This window comes from Malaclemys terrapin, chromosome 2 (genome assembly GCF_027887155.1).
Source record: "Malaclemys terrapin pileata isolate rMalTer1 chromosome 2, rMalTer1.hap1, whole genome shotgun sequence".
Classification (NCBI taxonomy): domain Eukaryota; kingdom Metazoa; phylum Chordata; order Testudines; family Emydidae; genus Malaclemys; species Malaclemys terrapin.
The window spans coordinates 184,712,410-184,736,087 of record NC_071506.1 but is presented as its reverse complement, the minus strand read 5'-3'; the positions used below and the strand labels follow the sequence as shown (position 1 = coordinate 184,736,087).

The following is a 23,678-nucleotide window of genomic DNA, read 5'->3' as shown; positions in this document are numbered from 1 at the left end:
CAAAGTCAGTGGTCACAATGGTTAGCAAAGAATGTGTTTCTGAGAAATATGAAAAATATTATTTTTAAAAGAGATTTTCTTCTGTTTATAATTGCAGATACATAGCAAAGTGTGGCCGCTCGTCTCGATTTAATCACCAGGGCCCTTTGTCTCAAATACTTACTCCAGTTTATCCTCAAAATTCTTTCAACAAGGTGGAAAAAGAAACTATTAAGGTTTAACAAGAACCAGTCCTGCTACCAATATGACTGAGAGTCCCAATGGCTAATGGTGGGAAGGAAGGAAATGTGTGAAATACGTACACCTTAAAAATGGGACCATAGTAAAAGAATACAGAAGCGGGTGTCTGTGTGGACGTGCTAGTCTTTATTACATGTTTTTACTATACCCAGTATTTATGACTTGCTATTGTTTATGGTTAAAATAATTTGAGAAGCAGGAGGACTCTTCACGGTTTGAACTATAGTTACTGTATTAAATTGCAGTATTAAGATAGAAAGTGATGTGTAGAAAGACTACCCATAAATACTGTATTCCATATGCAGTGTAGTCTGTGTATATAACATTTTTTCAATTTATTAAAAAATAGTCATCCTTTGTGCCTCTCATCAGTAGCTCTCAAAGTGCTTTACAAAGATGGGTATCATAGGGTGAGATTCTAGGCTATGCCTCTTGGAGATGCAGCACAAAACAGCTTTGGGGGAAGGGAGAAGAAAAGGTGCCTTTATTACATCTTTACACCCTTGGAATTCTAGAATGATCCAGGAGCCAAAATGGCTGCCTTCATAATTTAGGCAGCCTGGGGAGCTGTGCTAGGTTACAACAGCCTATCCTGGATTCCCTGTGGGTGGCAGCATTGCCAAGAATGTGCACCGTGCTATGCAATCACTCACTCCAGTCCCTGGTCATCCCCCTGGCACCAGGGCCTGTGATGGGCCTGTGTATTGAGCATATCTCCACTGAGGGAATTCTCCCACAGCCAACTAATGGGGTTTCTATGGCTCTTATATGCTTCAGAGTGATGTACACAGTCCAGGCCTAGTCGAGGGTCAGAGAGAAACCCACCCAGAGAAACTGAAAGATAGAAGTTAAACCAAATGTCACAGAGCAAGGAGGTGGCAAAGCTAAGAAAAGAACCCAGATCTCCTGACTCCCTTTCCTGCATCCTCACTCCTGAATCATGCTCGCTTCCTTTATTGGGGCCACAATGGCATGTAGTCTGGTGGATGTTCTCATCTTCCTCACAGCCTCTTGTTAGCATAGTTGACTTAGAAACAATAAGATTTGAGGTTCATATAATGTTGTTATGATTACTGACTTGTCACAACTTGCAGCCGATGTCCAGTCTGGGTAAAGGATAAAAGGGCCAAATCCCAGAAGTAAATGAGACTCAAGATTGTGCAGTTGGATCTTGCGCTCATAAAGGAGGAGCAGTTTGAAGTCTTTGCAGACTGAGGTTTCCCCCACCCAGCCTTGTGGCCTCTGTCATTCCATCCATCTTAAGCCCAGGGAGGGTATACCCCAAGTTATTGTTTGGTTTGTGGTACAAGCCCTGTAACCCACTGTGGAACCAATTAAATGCCTGGTATGTGAGAACTGGGGCAGGCAATATAATACCCTCCCAAAGGTATAATTAATAAAGTTGTGGCCTGCCGCTTAAACCCATCCAATGTGTCTGTCAATCATTCACCTGTTATTCTGGTCAGTTTACACGTCTCTGCTTGCATCTACAAAACAGACATTTTAATTCACATGTGAATTTGCACATCAGGGAAGTGGATGCTCAAGTGCACATTTAAATGTACAGTTACTTGGTTTGCTTGTACATGTGGGATTTGCAAAATTGGGTGTGCTTATGACTTTTTCCTGCATAATTACAGAGACTCTTTTGCAAATTTCGTCCTTTGTGTTCCATTGAATTAATATGTACCATACAAAGGTGCTTGAAAGTTTGTAGTCAGCTCCAAAAACTATGCTTGAAAAGGAGAGGGACTGGTATTCAAATTAAATCTTCTAGGGTCCCGATCCTCCCCTATGCCTGTGCAATGTCCCATTGGGTGAAGGGGCATTGCAGGATCAGGGCCCAAGTTTTGAAAAGTTTGAGTTCCACTAAAACAAATACTGATCATGTTTTAAACTGGAGATGGGTCAAACCCACAAATTTCACATAGAGAGCCAAACTTCTCCAAAGTTCAAGTGGGTTCAGATTAGGTGTTTAGCTCATCTCTGTTGTATTGTATTATACATGACAGTCAGACACACAGAAAGCACAGGGGTTTAAAGAGAGAGTTGTCAAGTTAAAAAATATGTCCCATGTTCTAGATGGTGTAAATTATTAATAGATTCATAGATTCTAGGACTGGAAGGGACCTCGAGAGGTCATCGAGTCCAGTCCCCTGCCCGCATGGCAGGACCAAATACTGTTTAGACCATCCCTGATAGACATTTATCTAACCTATTCTTAAATATCTCCAGAGATGGCGATTCCACAACCTCCCTAGGCAATTTATTCCAGTGTTTAACCACCCTGACAGTTAGGAACTTTTTCCTAATGTCCAACCTAGACCTCCCTTGCTGCAGTTTAAGCCCATTGCTTCTTGTTCTATCCTTAGAGGCTAAGGTGAACAAGTTTTCTCCCTCCTCCTTATGACACCCTTTTAGATACCTGAAAACTGCTATCATGTCCCCTCTCAGTCTTCTCTTTTCCAAACTAAACAAACCCAATTCTTTCAGCCTTCCTTCATAGGTCATGTTCTCAAGACCTTTAATCATTCTTGTTGCTCTTCTCTGGACCCTTTCCAATTTCTCCACATCTTTCTTGAAATGCGGGGCCCAGAACTGGACACAAAACTCCAGCTGAGGCCTAACCAGAGCAGAGTAGAGCGGAAGAATGACTTCTCGTGTCTTGCTCACAACACACCTGTTAATACATCCCAATCATGTTTGCTTTTTTTGCAACAGCATCACACTGTTGACTCATATTAGTCTAACTCCCTTTGATGTCAATGAACAGAAACAATGTTCAATGACTTTAATGGAGCTCTGGCAATTTACGCCAGCTGAGGATCAGGATCTGTACGTTTTTAAAATAACAAAACTAATGTCCTTACCTCTGTGTTAGAATGATGACCAAAAATAAAAAGACTTCTAAAAGTCTGATTTACATTTAACTGTTAATGCTGTTTGACCACCTGAGACCAAAAAAAAAAAAAAAAAAATTAACAGTGGAAAAAGAGGGTCAATTTAAATGTTGTTAATATCAGTTTAAAGTCACTTTCACTTTCTGTGAGACATGCCTAACAGGCAGAACCCTCCAGCTTTTGGGTTGCAAACACTGCAGAGCACTGTTTACATCCAAACGGCTCCCTCCCCCATTCTCATTTCACTGGAAATAAAAGCTATGCACATGCTTAAGCATCTTGCTGAAACAGGGCCTTAATATGTGTCTGCTGCTCATAAGCAGTGAAAATTTAAGTTACTAAAAAGCCACTCCTAGACCTGCCCTGTTATGCTATGGCATTGGTACCTAGATGAACAGGAACAGAGTTGGCTTCCGGTGTGCAGTTAAACCACTGCAAAACAATGCTGCTGAGACAGAGGCAGTTTCCTGGGTAGAAATCGGTTGTTTTTCTTTTAAAAATAAGAATTTAAAGCTGATCACTTAGGGCACACAAAGAAATACCATTCCACTCATAAATTGTGGCAACATCATTACTATTTAAAATGCAGGCTTTGAAAATGAATTAACCTAAAGTCACTCGGTATAAAATAATTGTCATGACACTGTGAGCATGTTTTTAATATAGCAACCTAAATGTATATGGTGAATAAGCATGTCTTCAACTACTCCATTCCATACCTTCTTAAACATCTTTAAACAAGTCCTTGTATGTTTTTAAAATGCATGCATATTAAAAAAAATCTCAAATATATTTGTTCTTATTTTGCGTAGCATGCATCATAATGAAACATTTTGACATGGAAAAAAATGTAGGCTACAGCAGAACAATTATTTTAACTTTAAATAAAGTTTACAATCTTGTCGGAGCAGATTCTTCTCCCTCTTGCTCCTTTCAAGGCCAGGATCAGAAATATGCATTTTAAGATACTGGTTTCCTTCGCTTTGTTTGTTATTTTATTCCTAATGCTTCTCATCTGCCATCTAGTAAAGGTCACAGAAATATTAATGTACTTCCAAAGCAAGAGGACCAAAAAGCTTAGCTTTCAACATAACTTAGAGTGTGGTGATGCAAATTGCAAAAAATCAGTGGCCTGTGTCTTCTCACAGAATTATTTAGTAATGAATATCCAAGTGAAAGAGAAAAGTCTGTTGGGTAAACAATACACATAAACAACTATGGTAGAAAATGATCAGATATCAGAAAATGTGGCATTCCTGATCCTGAAATCCTGAAAATTATTTTGGAGAATATACTATACTTAAAGAGGTGGGAAGGTGGGAGGATAAACTAATCAAAAGCTTCATTTTATTTCTTTTTTGACTGAAGCATTTTTATTTACTAAAATGAGATCAAAAATAGAAAAGCATCACAGCTAACGTGGCAGAAATCTGCACAACCTTGAGAAACAATTTGAAAGTTAAAGCATCATTTAATTGGAGAAAGACTTGCAGACTAGATGGTAAATGTAACCTAAACCAAAATGTTGCCTAGTTGGTGGCTAAAAGCCTCTGGTTTATGCTGAGTTTCAATCAACTACTGTTACCTTTTTTCCCTTCAGGATTACCTAATGATAGGCAGAGAGATGCACTCTGATGGGGCTGGAATTGATGGAGATCAAAACAGGAAGAAAAATATTTTCTCTATTCATGGAGGAAATCTGGACCAATTGGTCCAGCATGTGCATGTAGCAACCCCAGAGAGATTGCTTTTCAGGAGGCACTGACTTTCCCAGTGCTGAGACTGCACAGCTCCTCACCACCAGCTCCACGGGGCTCTGTGCAAAGTATACAGAGATGGGAATAACGTGTTAGGAGAGGAAATGGATGAAGCAGAATAGTGTATGCAACAAACCGCAGAGTAAGTTGAGGTTGGGAAAATATAATTGTCTGCACTGGAATTAAGGCCAGGGCACCGTGGCTAGCAAGAACCCCTTCTCTTACACAAATTGTCATATGACATTTAAAGAGGAGTAGAGGTCAAGACCTCAGCTTTATGTCTCATCTGAAAAATAGCACCTTGCTTCAAGAGCAGAATTGGGCATTGGCTCTGTACTGACTTAAAGATCACCACCAACTGAATGATCCCTTCCTGTGTTGCCCTGGATTTTTATTGGAGGTCTCCCATCTAAGTAGTGAGTGGGCCTGACTGCTTAGTTTATGATATCGGACAAGATCACTGTGTGAGGTGGCATGTCCTTTGCTAGCTTGGGTAATGAGCATAAGAAGCATCTTTCTGACAAGGTTCGTACACTATGGGTTTGTCTACAATGCAATTGAACATTTACAGCTGGCCCATGTCAGCTGACTTGAGCTTTCAGGCTTGGACTGGAGCCTAGACTTTGGGACCTTCCCCCCTCATGGGGTTCCAGATCTTGGGCTTCAGCCTGAGCTTGAACATGTACACTGAAATTGTATAGCCCTGCAGCCTGAGTCCTGCAGGCCTGAGTTAGCTGACCCAGGCCAGCCAAAGGTATTTAATTGCAGTGGAGACCTACCCATAGCTAACACTGGTTTTGTGCTGTAGAATTTTTTTGTAATGTTGGACAGCTGCTAATTGTTCAATGGCTGTGTATCAGTAAAGAATCCTAAACAGTTCTTCTTTGACAGTGGATTTTATTGTACACCTCCTGTTAGTGCCAGATCTCGGCCATCTTTTTTAAAATCAAGTTCCTTTTTTTAAAATCAATGATGTGATCCTGGTTGTCATCCATTTTGAGCAAGTTCTTGTATCTCTTTCTCTGACTCAGTTTTCCCATCTATATAATGGGGCTAATGATACCTTCCTTTGCAAACTACTTTGACATGTGGGATAAAAAGGGCTAAATAAAAGCTAAGTGACATTATTTTATTAAAATTAATTTCAGAGCAACACGAAGCTAGTTTCTGGTCCTGTATTCTCCACATTGCATTTCCTATTTCTATATTCAATCTTAACTTGAAGAGCTGTTAGTGGAATTTTACTGCATTTCCTGGGCTCATTTTCATATTTTTTGCTGACAACCTTGCTTGTGGACAATTAAATAATTTGGGTAAGCAGTCACCCCAATCAAAATGTTTTTCCAGCTAATTAGCAGATCAGATATCAGTGACAAAGCATATAATTGTATTAGCCACAAACAGTTTGACACTGTAAATACACTAGTATTTACACAGCCGAAACAATTATACAGTCAGCAGACAGTAAACCTAACCAACTTGTGCTTAAAATGATTTGAGAATAAAAGAGAAATGATTGAAATAACTGTGGGTCACATACATTAATGAGAAACAGGCAACTTCCACTTATTTGTTTTTAAGCGCTTAATGAGAACATCGATAAAATTGTCTCAGTCAAGTTTTTCTGAGCCCTTGATCCAAAGCCAAATTCTAGATAGGACTAACCCTAGTTATAGGAAACGTTTTATCCAAATTGCAGCTGACCACTGAGGGCCTTATCCAAAGCTCAGAAAAAGTCAGCGAAAAGACATCCACTGACATCAGTGGACTTTGGATCAGGCCTCAACTCTCTAATGGCCAAATCAATATCTTGGATCCAAAAATACCCCCAACTCCAACTCCAGTCTAAGGGAATGTTTGAATCAGGGCCAGGTCCAAACTTTATGTCTCAGAACTATTCTTCCTCAAAACTGTAGAATATGTACATGACCCCAATCCTGCAAACATTTAAGCATGTGCTTACCTTTACTCACGTGCAATCAAAGTGACTATACATGAGAAAAGTTACGCATGTGTTTGTGTTTGCAGAATCAGGGCCTCTGTGGCAATAAGTTACCCGCCCTACTACTTTGCAAACCCTCAAAGCTGGTTTTGTCTCACAGAGTATGTCTACGCTGCAATAAACACCGGTGGCTGGCCCATGTCAGTTGAATTGGGCTTGTGGGGCACAGGGTGCAGGGCTGTAAAACTGTGGTGTAGACCGTCTGGGTGTGGGCTGGGCTGGAGCCTCGTTTCAGGTCCCAGAACCCAGGCTCCAGCCTGAGGCTGAACATCTACACTGCCATTTTAGCTTCCTGCAGCCCAAGCCCACTTACATGGGCCAGCCGCAGGTGTTTTATTGCAATGTAGACATGCCCACAGATTCTGATCTGAACTGTTTTCCTAAAGCAGCTTCAAGCACTAGGCACTATTCAATAGCGATTGACTTGCAACAATTAGCTTGCTTCCATACAGATGCTGCTTGTGGGCGGTGAGCAATGAGTTTCCATTATATCAGCCATGCCTAGTTCTAATTTATCTTTTAAGTGGGCTAATGAAATCCAGTGCTACAGCTCAGCCTTATATGAACCATTTCTAGAGCACTGAATTGCAAAGAAAAAAAAAATCAAATGTGACAGAGATGAGCGCCCATCATATTTGTAAAACTTTCCCAGGAAGGAAATCCTGTCAACTTTCAAAAGTTCCTCATCCATCCAGACATTTCAGTTAGAGCTGTGTTTTTTGTGTATAATAAATTGCTTCTAGTTGGCTGAAAATCATTTTTTAGCCCTTATCTCTGTGATCGGTTACCTTGGCCGTTCTTTAATGGACTTCACCTCATTATGCGACTAGTCATTAAAAGCTTAGTATCCAGCACAATGGTATCTTATGTAAAGTGATCTATGAGAGCTTTATATAGACTTACCAGCCGCAGCCTTAATTTTACTCATTCGTCTTAATTTTTTGTAATCATTTTTTGTAAAGAGGGTATAATGTCAGGCATGCTTCCCTGCTACTGACAGATCCAATCTAGCAGATAATTACCATAAGGAAATTGATGCTTTAGTGTGCAGGGGAGAATTTAATTTACTCAGACATCCTACAGTACAATGCATTCCAAAAGATATGAGGATTTAAGTTTTTAAGAAATTAAATTTCACTATTTAACATGATTACTTATGTTGAACATCATTAACTAGCTTTTTTTAACTATTTGATATAATTACAAGCACAGTTATTTGGTCCAAAATCCAAAATTTTCTTTAAATAAGGGTTAAAGATCCATGAAATGTAAAAGAGAAGGCTGTAGTCTCTCCCCCACCCCTCCAAACCTGGCCTTCCAGCAACAGCATTTAAATGCCTATAAAGACTAACTAAGACCATGGATTCTTTGAACTGTAGAGCTTTTCCCAAAGATGTTTTAATAGATCCTTTACTATCAATCTATTCCAGTTCAACTCTGTTGACCTGGGAAAAACATTCAGAAGCATTTGAAAATACTAACCGCAGAAGCATAGAAGAATACCAGAGGCCACAGCAGGAGACATCTTTGCCAAAGTGGCAATACTAGTTTAGGCCCTGATTCAGCAAGGTACTTAAGGATGTGCTTAACTTTAAGCATGTGAATAGTCCCACTGAAGTCTATGGGACTTAGATTTCGATTCATGCTTAAGTGCTGTGCTGACTCAGGGTCTTTAAAATGTTTAAAATTTCTGAGGAAGTCTTCTCCTTAATCTATTATAGAATGTGAAAGCAGGAGATGTGAAAAGCTACCAGGAAGGTCCAAAAAGTAGTTAGTCCTAATTTGGTTTATACAAGCGCTGAGATTTCTGCCTCTGCCCAGTCCCATTGCTTATTTTTGAATTTCCATTATTTCCTTGTCTGGAGAATTACCCCAGGAAAGCTCTGGTTTTAGCTCTTTTTATTGCCTTTTAAAGCCAAAAGCAAAAGAAAATAGGAAGCTTGATACCATGTCAAGATAGCTGAAATTTTCCAAATGTCAATATTTTGATGAAATAATGAATCAAAAATTTTAATTTAAATCAAAAAGGATGATTTTTTTGCAAAAAAAAAAGAATAGGAAACATTTTTTTTTTTACCAATTCTAAGATCTAAAGTAAAGAAAAACTGATTTAATCTGAGTAATACTGTACAGGAAAAAAAATAGACATCTGGGAATTACAGATAACATCATCTACCCAGTTCTATGAGCTGATGCACACTCAAAGCTCCCATTGGCTTAAACAATGATGGTACATCAGATTTAAGAACATCAGGACAGCCATATTGGGTCAGACCAGTGGTCCACTTAGCCCAGTATCTTGTCTTCTGACAACGGCCAATGTGCTTCAGGAGGAATGAATGGAACAGGTAATCATCAAGTGATCAGTCCCCTGTTGCCCATTCCCAGCTTCTGGCAATCAGTGGCTAAAGAAGTAGTCTTTCAAGAGAAGTGGTTTAAGTCCCTATCATTTGGGACATTTAAAACTAGGCTAGGCATATTTACTAATATGCTATAGTTCTCTCTCAGTGGGGGCAATCATTTTAAAAAATACTTCCAGCACAGGCCCTGTTTGATAGAATTGCAAGGCCCGGATTCCCCACTGCCTTGCAAATTGTGCCATCAGTTACACCTGTGCAATGTGAATCCTGATTTGGGAGCATTTTCACCCACTTTGCACTTCCCTTTGCCCAGGTGTAAAGGCAAGGGTAAATCAAGCCCAAAGAATTCACTTTCCCTTTAGAAAGCACTGGCTATGGAAATCTTCAAAACTGTTATAAGGTGAGTACCCTGCATTTGTTAAAAAATGTGGGTTAATGTAACAGTTACTTACTAACTTAAAATGTTCTTTAAAAATTATAAAACTTTTTTTTCAACAACTTTGGAAATATGATTCCCAAAACTTCCTCACACACTGAAATAGGTCTCTCACTTCTGTTTTGCATGTTTAAAGCTGTCAAGCTTCTAACTTCTTTGTTTGCTTTATTATATGTAAGACCCTTTGAATTGTGTTGGATTTCCTCTTTCTAAACCTTAGATGTAGTGATTAGCTGCGAAATCTCTTGTTTCACTGGAGTTTTCTATGAGTGTTATCTATATTGCTGTAGAGCCTAGAAGCACCAGTCATGGACCAGGACTCCATTGTGCTGGGTGCTCTACAAATGCCGAACAAAAAGATAGTCCCTGCTCTGAAGAGCTTACACTCAGCCTTAGGCCCCAAGCCTACAAATACTTAGGCATGTGTTTAACTTCACTCCCATGAGTTGTCCCATTGATTTCAATTAGACTACTCATCATAGTAAACTTAGGCATGTACATAAGATTTTGAAGGATCTGGACCTCAATAAACTACTTCTCCTAACAGTGCTAAATACATTCAAGTTTTGGTTTTTGAATGAAAAACTGAACTCAAAATATGTTCAGTTTTGAAAAACGTTTTTGGTTTTAGCTGAAAATGTTTGCTGAATTTTTTTTTATTTCTATTTTTCATTGAAAAACCAGAAAATTTTGACCAATACAAATATTTTCCATAGGAAAAAAATTGTTTTGATAAATCTCAATCACTTCTACTTGACAAAGTGCCAGACAGAGGGAAGGGAAGGCAGAGTGGAGACAGTAGTAAGTAGGTTAAAGAACAAAGGACCAGATCGTTCCCCTATTGGTACCTGGGAAACTCTGGGGAAGGGACAGGAATCTCAGTAAGGCCACCATGGGAAGTAACCTTTGTGTGCTCCCCTCCCCGCCCAATCACTGAGGAACAAGGCAGTGATGGTTTTTTTTAAAGCATGGATCCCCTAATTTCTCTGTGATCCATTAAGGCTAAGGTTATCTGCTTGGAACTCCCTGCTCCTTTCCTCCACAACCTTGTCTGCACAAGGGCAGTGATACCATGCTGACAATCTTTCACCTGCCTCACAGCTGCTCCAGAAAACCCATTCAGAAGGGGAATTCCACAGGTCAGAGGGGCTCAGCACAAAATGTGATGCAGCCCCCCCTCCCCCAGTTTTGTAAGTAACTTTCTGCAAACTTCCTACTTGTTTTGGATAAATGCCTACCTGAGAGGAGGCATTGGAGAAGGTAACATGGGCCAGGATTGCATCCATTGGAAGGAGAGCTTGTAGCGGCACAAGGGACAGAGAAGGATATCGCGAAAGGGATAGAAGAACGATGGGGAAGATTAGCCAGAAATGAAAGTTATGAGAGGAAATTATGAGGCTGAAACTGGCATAAGGGAGAATGGAGAACGATATTGAACCAGATTCATTAAACTGCCAAAGGAATGTCTGGTCCCGGGAAAAGGTTGAAATTCTTGGACGCTTGCCCACACAGAGCTAAGGGGGCCTTGATTTATATAGTCTCATCCTAAAGACCATCACACTGTAAACTACACAATAATCAATTGATCCATGATAGCAACAACAACTGAGCCAATTGGACTGGGAGTTGACCCTGTGGTTCAGGGAGTGAAGAAATTACACACCTGATGCTTAGATCCTTGAGCTATCTCTTTCAGGTAAGTTAGATGCAGAACATTCAGTTTGTCAAACAAGTTCAGTTGCAACAAAACACAAATGACCACAAGAAGAGTTTTCAGTCCCATGTACGTTTGTTCATCAGCTCACAAAACCATTATATGCTCAATGGCCTGCAAAATACTTCTAGTCCAGCCTTGCAAAATTCCATTCACCCAGGCTCTCTTTTCTGATGGGTGAGTAAAATATCTTTATATTTTCATTATAATTCCATCTATGACAAAAGTTGGACAAGTAGATATTGGGAATAATTTTCAAATGAACCTAAGTGATTTAGGAGTCTAGTTCCTGTTTTCAAATGTCACTTAGGAGCCTAAGTTTCATTGAAAATCAAGGGAATTACGCTTCTAAATGCTTAAGTTGTGTTTGAAAATGGGAAGTATTCTCTTAAATCATTTAGGAGTGAATGCTTTTGAATATTTTACCCATCGTGTCTGGGTTAGTTAAATTTTCAGGCCAATTTCAACAGTGTACTTTAGTCAACATAAATTTTAAATCAAAGAAATAGTCTAATATACTAGGCTAAAAATAATGCCACAAAGATAGAGAATTAAATAAACTAGATATGGTTTCGTGCAGGCAGGACCTTCTGCATGATCAGCAAAGGATTGAGACCTAACAATTTGCTGCTGTTATGCAGCTTCTAGTTAGATACCAAAGACAGAATTTGAGTAGTAGCTTGAGAGTAAAAATTCAAGTCGATTGTGTTCAAACCTTGGAGAAATGGTGTGGAGGGGGAAGGGGCCTTGAAGGGTTGCAATTTGGCAAGGCACTGCCTAAATTGACAATTGTGTCAAGCTTGATTAGGTGCCTGATGATATTCCTATTAGTGTATTCTAGCCTTTTGTGGTTTTGTTTCCCTAAGTGCAGCTTCCATCATAAACCACATTGCATCTCAGACAAAAGCAGATCACGGCAGCTAAGCTATATCTCACGGCATGTTTGATAGTGAATTTAACTCTACCTGGTCAGTAAGGGCTTGGTTCTAAGACACCAGTCAAAACTCAGTTGAAATAGAGGAAGCCACAGTAAGACACACATACACATCCTTTAAATTCTGATCCCTGCTATAGGTTCTCAGCCAGGAAATAGGTTTTCCTTCTCCTGTATATACATTTTCTGCAGTTTGCATTACCACTTAATATGTTATGACATGCAATTTATTGTAGCCCACAGCTTTGGGTGCTGTCCTCTTAATTCTCACAGAAATTTCAAAAATAAATCACAGAGGTACAATATTGCATTTGGAAAACTATTTGGTTGCTCTGATGCTAGAAGCAATTTCACAGTTCCTGCTGTAGTACTTTGGCCAAAGTTTTTATATGTCATGTCCCCAAAACTCCTAGATAGGGTTGCCAACCTCCTGGTTTGGCTGGGAGTCTCCCGGAATTGGGCTTCATCTTCTGGAGGCTACTGAAGCCAATCTGGGAGATTTTAGACCACTAAAAGTCCGGCAGTGCAATGGGGCTAAGGCAGGCTCCCTGCCAGCCCTGGCTCTGCGCCGCTCCTGGAAGAGGCCAGCATGTCCCTGTGGCCCCTAGGAGAAGAGGGAGCCAGGAGGTGTCCGTGTGCTGCCCCTGCCCCGAGCGCCGACTCCGCAGCTCCCATTGGCTGGGAACAGGGAACAACGGCCAATGGGAGCTATGGGGGTGGTACCTGTGGGCAGGGGCAGTGCACAGAGCTGCCTGGTCACCCCTGAGCCTAGGAGCCACTGCTGGACATGCCGCTGCTTCCAGGAGCCATTCGAGGCAAGTGCTGCCTGGCCGGAGCCTATACCCCAAACCCCCTCCCGCCCCCCTGCCCCAGCCCTGAGCCCCCTCCCACATCCAAACTCCCTCCCAGAGCCCATACCCCAAATCCCATCCTGCACCCCGGCCCCCTGCCCTAGCCCACTCCTACAGCCAAACTCCATCCCAGAGCCTGCACCCCGAACCTCCTGCCCCAGCCCTGAGCCCCCTCCCACAGTCCAACCCCCTGCCTGAGGCTCAGCCAGGAGCCCCCTCTCACACTCTGAACTCCTCAGCCCCACCCCCCAGTGCAGAGCCCGCACCCCAACCCCTGCCCCATCCCAGTGAAAGTGAGTGAGGGTGGGGGGAGAGCGAGCACATAAGAGTGAGGGTCTACAGTGATTGGGGGTGGGGCCTCAGAGAAGGGGCACGACAGGGGCATGGCCTTGGGAAATGGGTGGGGTAGGAGCGGGGCAAAGGTGTTTGGGTTTGTGCGATTAGACAGTTGGCAACCTTAATGAGACTGTCACTTCATCAAGTTTGCTAAAAGAAACGCAGTTCCATTATTAGTTCTATTCTACTAAAAGCATTTCTGAGGCTCCTATCACTACTCCTTAGGTGTTGAAAATGCGTTGTGTGTGAGATTTGCAAAAGGCTCCGTATTACAGCCTAACTGTGCTCCTACTGAAGGCAGTTTGTCATTAATGCCAATAAGTGTAGAGTTAGGCCAGCACGGAGCTCTTTTAGAAAATCCTGCCCTGAATTTCTAAAGAATTTTCCATCCAACAATGTTAAATCACTTTACAAACATTAATGAATCAAGGCTTTCAGCACCTTTTTTAGGAGGGTGGTATTATCCTCATTTTTAACTTGCACCAGCAGGGGTTAAATTACTTGCCCAAGATTCCACAGAAATAGGACTAGAAAGTAAATCTCCTGACTTCTCAACCTTGGGCCTAAACCACAAAAGCATCCTCCATCCTAGAAGTGCTGGAGGAAAGGCCTATCACAGTCAGATTTGTAGACACAACAGTAAGTGTTAGGAGAGTTATGTTTCTCTCCCACTAACTCAGCATGGTTACTACATATATGCATCTACAGTTTTGTAAATCATGTGCTTGGAACTCCAAACTCCCCCAGCCCATGTAGGCAGTGGGTTACTTGACTCCCCTGGTGTTATTTTCAGTACTTTTTTCCCTGTGAATCAAAGCAAGGGCTATTTGTCACTTGTAGGCACACACTACTAAAGGTAGGAGTTGGAAAACGGGTTGCTCAGAGTGAACGATATGACTAATGCTATGTTGTTTAATGCGGTCGGCGCCATTCTTCTCATCCTTCCAGAGGCATGAGACACTTTTTTAAAGAAACTATGATGCAGTCATGTCTAGTTCCTTGTCCAATTATAGTTTAACAGGGGGAGGGATAGCTCAGTGGTTTGAGCATTGGCCTGCTAAATGGAGTTGTGAGTTCAGTCCTTGAGGGGGCCACTTAGGGATCTGGGGCAAAATCAGTACTTGGTCCTGCTAGTGAAGGCAGGGGGCTGGACTCAATGACCTTTCAGGGTCCCTTCCAGTTCTATGAGATAGGTATATCTCCATATATTATTTGTTTAACATTCCTATTTCTGGTTTCATCTAGTTCTCCTGTGGGGCATAGTTTTAAAATGGCCTATGCAAAAAAATCTTCATGTAATTGAGGGCCTAATTTGCATATACCAGTTTTTGTTAAGTGCAAACAACCAGTTATGCATTTTGAATGCACAGTCAAGATAATTGATCATGGGCTAGGCAAATAGTGACAAAATATGTTCACTAAATCTGTCTTGCAGTTTGATCAGACCTTGTTTATAACCTTTATTCACTTTTCTGCAAACATTTGGACAACTGTTTTTTTTGTTTGAATGACTGTTTGGGGAACAGTGTTTATTTCTTTAAAAAATGGGTATTTGTGTGTAAATGAGCAGATTTCTGCTAGAAATGCTGGCATATCCACCTCTGAAGATACCTGAGTGTGAGTTTGGTAGAACGGACATAAGGAGGGAGGAAGAGACAAGTTTAAAAAAGAAATCACTGGCACTTTCAAATAAACTTCATATAACATCAGCAGGAGCAGCAGTGAGGAGGGAAGGTGATAGATGTGGGTAAAGTAGAAGGGACTCTCTAGCAGGAAGATCAGCACCATATCTACATTCAGACCAGGACTGTGTATGTAGTTTTGTGGTGTAATGTGTATGGGGACAGAGGAATACACAGCAGCTCCATGAAACTGCCTGGCCAGAGTCCTTAAACTCAGCAATGAAATTATCCACACAGGGATCTTGCCACAATCTTCATTATTAGGACCCTGTAGGTACATGCATATGCATGTACTTGGTGTCAGAGTCACAAGAAATAAGTAAATGTAAAGTGTAGTAGATAGCTTTGGTCTTTCTCTCTACCTCACTGATGAAGGACCCCAACTATTTTTAAAACTGATATCCACTTCTGTAACTAAATATAATCAAAAAGCGGCTAGGAAAAGATATAAAATGTTCTACAGTTCTCCATGCCTGCTATTTCTTCCTACCCCTAGAAAGTGCTCCCTTCTTTTCTGTTCTATGAAAGAATCAAAGCCCCAATGACCTGCTCAGACATGCCTCTTGTTTATACAGCTTAAGTCCTCCAATGAAGGAACAGAAAGAATCACACCATTACATTTACAGATAATCCAAAAGCAGAAGACAGATTGCCCAGTGGTTAGAAAACCAGTACAGGACCTGGGTTCAGTTCTGTACTCTGCCACAGACTTGATGTGTGACTTGGGCAAGTCACATAACCTCTCTGTGCCTCAGTTCCCCATCTGTAAAAGGGGGATAACAGCACTTCCCTACCTCGCAGAGGTGTTGTGCAGATAAATATATTAGAGATTGTGAGGCACTCAGATGCAATAGTAATAGGTGCCATATAAATACTGTGGGGAGGTTAAAACAATGAGGAGTCTTTGTGGCACCTTAGAGACTAACAAATTTATTTGGGCATAAGCTTTTGTGGGCTAAAACCCACTTCATCAGATACATGGAGTGAAGAACACAGTAAGCAGAATATATATTATAGCACATGACAAGATGGGAGTTGCCTTACCAAGTTGGGGGTCAGTGCTAATGAGCCAATTCAATTAAGGTGGAAGTGGCCTATTCTCAATAGTTGACAAGAAGGGGTGAATACCAAGGGAGGGAAAATTACTTTTGCAGTGCTAACAAGGCCAATGCAATCAAGGTGGTCCATTTCAAACAGTTGACAAGTTGTGAGTATCAGCAGAGAGAAAATTACATTTTGTAGTGACCCATCCACTCCCAGTCTTTATTCATGCCTAATTTGATGGCGTCCAGTTTGCAAATTAATTCCAGTTTTGCAGTTTCTTGTTGGAGTCTGTTATTGAAGTTTTTTTGTTGAAGAATTGCCACTTTTAAGTCTGTTATTGAGTGTCCAGGGAGTTTGAAGTGTTCTCCTACTGGTTTTTGAATGTTACAATTCTTGATGTCTGATTTGTGTCCATTTTTTCTTTTGCATAGAGACTGTCCGGTTTGGCCAATGTACATGGCAGAGGGGCATTGCTGGCACATATCACATTGGTAGATGTGTAGGTGAATGAGCCCCTGATGGTGTAGCTGATATGGTTAGATCCTATGATGGTGTCCCTTGAATAGATATGTGGACAGAGTTGGCAACAGCGTTTGTTGCAAGGATTGGTTCCTGGGTTAGTGTGTTTGTTGTGTAGTGTGTAGTTGCTGGTGAGTATTTGCCTCAGGTTGGAAGCTATAATATATATTCCGCTTACTGTATTTTTCATTCCATGCATCTGATGAAGTGGGTTTTAGCCCACAAAAGCATATGCCCATATAAATTTGTTAGTCTCTAAGATGCCACAAGGACTCCACGTTGTTTTTGCTGATACAGACTAATACGGCTACCACTCTGAAACCCGTGAGGAGGTTGTAATTTATCCACACAAATGACTTCATTATGAATATTGAACAAATCCACTCATGAACAATTCACAAACAAAAAGCAATTACAGGAACAGGATAAATGATAAGTTATGAATAGCTCAGCTAGCTCTCTTGGTCCTTCCCATTAGGTGCAGAGTGATGCACACCCAATTGTAAAGAACAGACCATTCATATCTAGCTTTGGTGCTAGTATAATAATGCCTAGTTCTAGTTTCCAAATTACAAATACAAGAAAGCCCACATGGCAAGACCACATGTGAATCAGAGGATAAAAAGAAGAAAATGTAGTTAGAGACACCCCCCAATACATTACACATTTATGCCAGGCGCATGCTCAGGACAAACCAGCCCCTCAGCTGGTATAAACTGATGGAGCTTCATTAAAGCTCTCCTGATTAGCACCAGCTAAGGACCTGGCCATCAGTCCTTAATTATCTCCTACCAACCAGCAGATGGATTTCACTCACTGCTGCAAAGCAGCCAGAAAACAATCTTACCTGTTATCTGGGGATTTCTCTTACATAAGAGGAATCCCTGGATGGAATAGAACTAGCATAGCAGCTCTATGTCACCCCCTCTCCTGGCTGGTATGGGAGCACTTCTTGGAGGAAGGGGGCACGGCCGGACTGGCTCCTCATTCAGGTATTCTGTGACTGCTGGAACAGCCTGTTGGGGCCATAGGGAGCCAGGTCTAGTTCAGATCCACCTTGATGCTGCTCTAAGTGTCTCTAGGCACGATATTGGCTCCCAGATGCTGCCAGGTTTGGGATGCTGCAAATGTGCCCTTTCTCCCCACCTGCTCAGTCCTGTACTCCGCACAGCCAGACAAGAGAATCTAGGCCCTCCTTCCAAATTCTTCCCTCAATTGCACCGTACGTACTATGGTGTAAGAGACAATAAAAGGTGGCCCTTATCCTTTTTAAATATCTTTCATTGAATACTGAAATGGTTTTAAAATTGTGTTTAATCTCAGAGAGCTGGTTTTGTTCTTTTTGTTAGGATGTTAGTTCTAGGGTAGATTAGATGAATAGAAACACTTGACACTGAACTTTTTCCTTGCTCTAAGTGCTGGCAGCTCTATAGAAGCCCTTCAAACCATCTTCCTTTTAAGTTCCCAATGATAAGCGCTCAGATTTTACAGTGATAGATATAGTATAAGCATATGATTAGAACAGAATATTAGTGAGAGGCAAAGGCTTGGTTTGGCTAAACTGCCCATTGGAATGTTTATCTGACTCTTATCTAAACACCTTTCATCAGGAAATATCTCAAGATGATGATGCCTAGGGAGATTTCCATTTCTTCCTTTTTTCAGCCACCCCTGAAATACTGCTAGAAAAATCTTTCCTACCATATTTAAACTACTTCCCATCCTAGCCAGAAGGAGGGGCAGATTACCTTTAAATGGGACTCAAAGCCACTGAAACATTGGGATGCATGTGGGAAGAACAATCATTTGGTCTTTTTGGTTTGTGTATGTGGGGCAGGGAGAGAATGCAGATATGTAAACTTTGTAAAGAAGAATCTTGGCTTTCATTTAAAAATAAACATGGGTCTCTCTCTACCCCTGTTCCTTGTGCAGATTGCCTTGAAAATGTGCTGAAATCCTGATTTCGTCCCATTCATGCCAGGATAGAAGGCAAAGGTGCATGAAAAATATTTGTAAATAAGTAACAGCAATGTTAAAAAAAATTGCAGTTCAGTTTGTAGTTAAAAGTTTGGGTCTCTTCTGATTTTATCTGAACTGGTCCACCTTTTGGTTTCAATTACGTTGGCATACATCCAGAGATGTGAGTCACTTTGATTATATTCCAGATGAGATTAGAATTAGTAACCAAGATTAGAATCTAGCTCTGTAATCCTGGCCTGTCTATAAATTGGCTGATTTGGAATATTTATTCTAACCCCACTATACTCTGTGTAAACAGTGAATTGGGTCTTTGTAGTTTAAGAATTGGATGTGATCTATGAAAGAGTGTTTGTTTTTCGGGGGGAGAGGGGGAAGATTGGTATTAAATAGCCAAAAATGTTTTAAATAACTAACTTCAGTTTTACAGAGCCACAATTAATTTACTTCAAAAGACATTTTTGCTTATTGGCTGGGGAATCAGAATTCCATCCAACACTGCTTTTTTTACCTCCAGTATTTGCAGCATAAAGATTTTGTTTAATAAAATGATTTCTCCTGTGCTACCCCCATCACAAACAAAGCTGTTACATGTTAGAATGTTTACCATAAAATACAGGCGTTTCTCTGCTGAGAAGCATCATTCTGGAGAATTGAGCTGACACTAGATCAGCTTTTAGTGGTTTGATGGGCGTTGCATTGTTGCAGTGGAGGAAATTACTGTATTCCTTAGTCAAAACATTCCTAATAAATCAAGTGTAAATATCGACCATACTTAATCATACAAAAGGAGCCTGCAGAAATGTAGGTGTTCCCCTTACATCAACCTATATCCTGTTGACAACTTAAATGGCACCAGGACATTTATTGGTTTCTAGTGGTTTAACTGCCAATGTCTTGGTCACATAAAATGTACTATAAATACCATACTTTGTGCTGCTTTGCTGTTCAGTGGTACACCAAGCTTTCAGATGGCTGAAAATGTTGTTTCCCAATGGGAAATGTGGCATTTGGCAATCAGTTGCTCCTGTTTCCTTAGAGGGTATTAAGGGAAGGTTTACAAAAGAAATCCCTGAACTAAAAGGAGCCGTACGAGACCAAAAAACAGTATGCACTATTGAATGGTAAAGTGTAGGCAATATTTACCATTCTCTGGGATGAGATAGTGACTGCATGTTTTTACATCTAAAGGGAAACTCATGCTTGTTTTTTTCACCCACAAAGTTGGTGGAAAAACTCTTTAAAGTTGATTTCAGTAATTTAGGAATGAACTCCACTCTTGAGACTGATTTTGCAGCCAGAAAGCGGAACCCTTCGGGCACTGTAGTTTGAAGAGTCGCTATGGAACCAATTCGACACCCATTGCAGTCAATGGGCAATTTGCCAATGATTTCAACATGAAGAGGACTGGGTCCTGAATAGACAAACTGTGTCATCCTGGAATCCCAGAACAGGGTGAAAAACACCCAACTCTTCTTCATCTGAAACAGGGATGCCTGTAGAGAGAGGAGAAAGAAACAGCAGCACTCATCCTTTCCTCTGGGGAACTATGTAGTGCCATCGTGCCACTATTGTGTCCAAGAAAACCACAGGAATGAAGAAGAGCTTACAAGAAGAACCAGGAAAACCTGAGGGTTAAACACCATATAAAATTAACATATCTGCTGCTCTTTGGCCCTACTTTATTTTTTCCATATATAACATATTTGCCACCCTGGATTTTTCTCTCCATCATCAGTGGGACTTTTATTCTTGGCCTTTTGCTCTGTATTAATTTTAAGCAAAACCTTCTGTCTCTCCCCAACCCCACCATGGTTTCATTTTTCATGACTCTCCTCACCACCACTCCTACCCGAATCATTCACCAAGCCTTTTACTCCATGGAATTAGCAGTTGTGGTGGGTGAAATTAGGGGAGAAGGGCATGGGGCTGAATGTTTTCTAGCGTCATCAGGCTGAATTTTAGTCACCATGTAAGAGCATGAATTACAACTCCCAGGTGAAGGTGCAGGTGTCATGAAATGAAACAGTTAAATGCTGATCTGAGAATAAGACATGAGACCACAAACCATTTTTAATGCCTCAGAGTAATAGTCTCACTGCTGAAGCAAACAGAAAATGTGTTGTCCGTGCAGATAAGGGAGAGCCTTAGTGTACATTAGAAACTGTGACTCAGCACTCTTGCGCTACTATTGTTTTACAAGAAAGTGCTGACTCATTTGCTACTTAGACATTGATGGCGAAACTTACTGGAGCATTGACTGGAAAGTGATCAGATGCTCTCCAAAGTTAGCAGGCCAACTTTGGAAACTAGAATTGACCTTCGGAAATCCAATAGTGGGGGAAAACATCTTGATGGTTCTGGTTGCTGGGCCTTGTGGGATACATTTGAAAGGGACAACCGAAAAGTTTGAATGCTGCCACGCGGAATGCAAGTGGCAAAAGTAAAGGCAACAGAAAAGACAGATTCAGAGCTAGTGTTTCTGCTGCTGGTCATGCCTTCCCAGGCAATCTGATTGGCAGGTTCTCAGAGATCTCCTTTTCACAACTTAAAGAAGGAGGGAACCAAATCCTGAGCTGCTGTATAGTTGCATAACTTCAGTGAAGATCTAATGAAGATCTGTACTAGCAATTCTATTTTCCTTTTACATTTTCCATGTGATTTTAATAGTTGGCCTCCAAACAAAACATTTTGCTACCCTATAGTTAAGGTTGTTCAAACAAACCTCCTGTCAATGCAGTCACTAAAAACCAACAAAATTACAGTTAAGCTACCATTAATATCCAGACCAATTGCAACTGACATACTAATACTCCATTCTATGTGGGGACTTATCCCCTCCAGGACAAGCTGTGTTTCAGTTCTAGTGTCTGACCACCCACATTGCACACATCCGTTTCCTTAGGTTCACTTTCAAATCTACAGACCTTAACTCCAGCCTCCGTATTACTGTATTGACATGTCCCCCTGAGACACAGAATTACACTATAAAAGTATGTCGTGTGCTATTACTACCTAAAAATTCTGAGCTCAGAATTTGTTTGACTGTAGCTTCATCTTGAGTGGGACTCAGGAGGAGCCAAATTTGCTATATGTCAATGTCTTATGTGCCGAGATAGCAGCACCATGGAGTCCGTCAGTTGCCAATGCCTTGTTCCCCCAATCATACGTCTCCCTGTGACGTATAGGAATGGGGGTAGTATCCCTTTAAATAGTTTGGGAGGAATCTAGTAGTTCTCCCTGTCTTCTATTGCAGAAGCCACCAGAACCCTGCCAGAGCAACCATGTACATAAATATACAGGCCTAGCTACGTATATACTTATAGTTAGCACAGTCATTTGGAACCCAGTTGTGTCCCTGTGGTTTCCTCACATTCTTAACGTTATGCAGAGAGCAAAGATATGACTCCCCTTCCTATCTTGACCCAGTCCCCTTCCCACCACACTTTCCACCTGCCCTATCAACTGCCCAGGCATGCTGTGGGGAGATATGGGGGAGAGAGCAGCACCATGGGAGGGCATAGGGATCTGACTACCACTTCTGATGCAACTTCACTTGCAAGCTTCCCTTTCTTCCTGCCCCTGGTTTGGGGAGAGTAAGGGCTGCTCTGAGTTACTCCCAGCTACAACAGCTGTCAATGGACCACTTCGGCAGCCGAGTCTCAGGAGCAAGGGCCTGCAGCTGTGCCTGGGACTAACTAGCTTGGTCTGCAGGCAGAATAATGAACACAGATGAGCTATAGCGGAGCCACCTGATTGGCCAACCTGCCTGATTGGTTTGCTTTTGAGCTCATTGGTTGCTCAATGCTTATGGTGCAGCTGTGATTGTTTCTGTGCCTGCCTTGTTCCTAGCCCTGCTCCCTTGCCCAGCTTCTGACTCTGGCCCTGACCGTGCCCTGGCTCTAGCTCTAGTCACTAGGTCAGGCCAACCATGTCTCAGTTGCTGACGCATGTTTTCCTACAGTCATGCCATTGACCTATCCCCTAGACTGCAGCTTTGTGCGGCAGAGTGTTGATGTAGCGCTGGTTCTATGCCCGTTTTAAACCATTAGCATATTCCCTCTAGGCAAAGAGAATGCACAACAGGGCTTTAAGACTGTTTTGTGCCTTTAAAACTGCTCTGTGCCATCATAGCAGACATAATGGGGCCTAGGATCAGGCTTGGAGATTAAGTTCAGTCATTAAGGTCAGAAATAGTTGACTGTCTCTCTCAACACCACATTAACACTGGAGCTTTCAGGATGCCTCCAAAATCAAAGATGCTGTGTAAATAGGCCTACAGGTTAGAGTCTTCTCTCTCAGTGGTTCTCAGCCAGGGGTATGCATATCAGTGGTGGTGTGCAGAGGTGTTCCAGGAGGCACATCAACTCATCTAGATATTTCCCTAGATTTACAACAGGATACATCGGTGGTCCCCAACACGGTGCCTTCGGGCACCATGGCGCCCGCCGGGACATCTATGTGCGCCCGTGTACTGGCCGGTGGATGAGCATCCGTCGAAATGCTGCCGACAAGCAGCAGCATCCAGAGGTGTCGCCGATTTTCAACGGCATTTCAGCAGCGACATCTCTGGATGACGCTGCTTGTCGGCGGCGATGCCTATTGATGTTGCCGCTTCTCGGCGGCATTTCAGCGGATGCTCATCCGCCGGCCACGGTCTGCAGTAGCTCGTCGTCGGGCACCCACCAGACAAAAAAGGTTGGGGACCACTGGGCTACATAAAAAGAACTAGCAAAGTCAGTACAAACTAAAATTTCATGCAATTACTTGTTTATGCTGCTCTATATACTATACACTGAAATGTAAGTACAATATTTATAGTCCAATTGATTTATAATTACATGGTAAAATGAGAAAGTAAGCAATTTTTCAGTAATAGTGCACTGTGACACTTGTATTTTTATGTCTGATTTTGAAAGCAAGTGG

General features: G+C 41.6%; 1 protein-coding gene across 1 annotated transcript in view; it reads left to right on the top strand.

Moving 5' to 3' along the window:
• The window catches only part of SPATA48 (spermatogenesis associated 48), a 48,548-nt gene extending 48,281 nt beyond the window's left edge, over positions 1 to 267 (top strand). The window contains exon 9 of the mRNA XM_054020009.1: positions 98 to 267. Within this exon, the coding sequence (XP_053875984.1) occupies positions 98 to 221 (124 nt within the window). The 3' untranslated portion in view covers positions 222 to 267. The remainder of the gene's footprint in view (positions 1 to 97) is intronic.
• Positions 268 to 23,678: the final 23,411 nt, after the last annotated feature.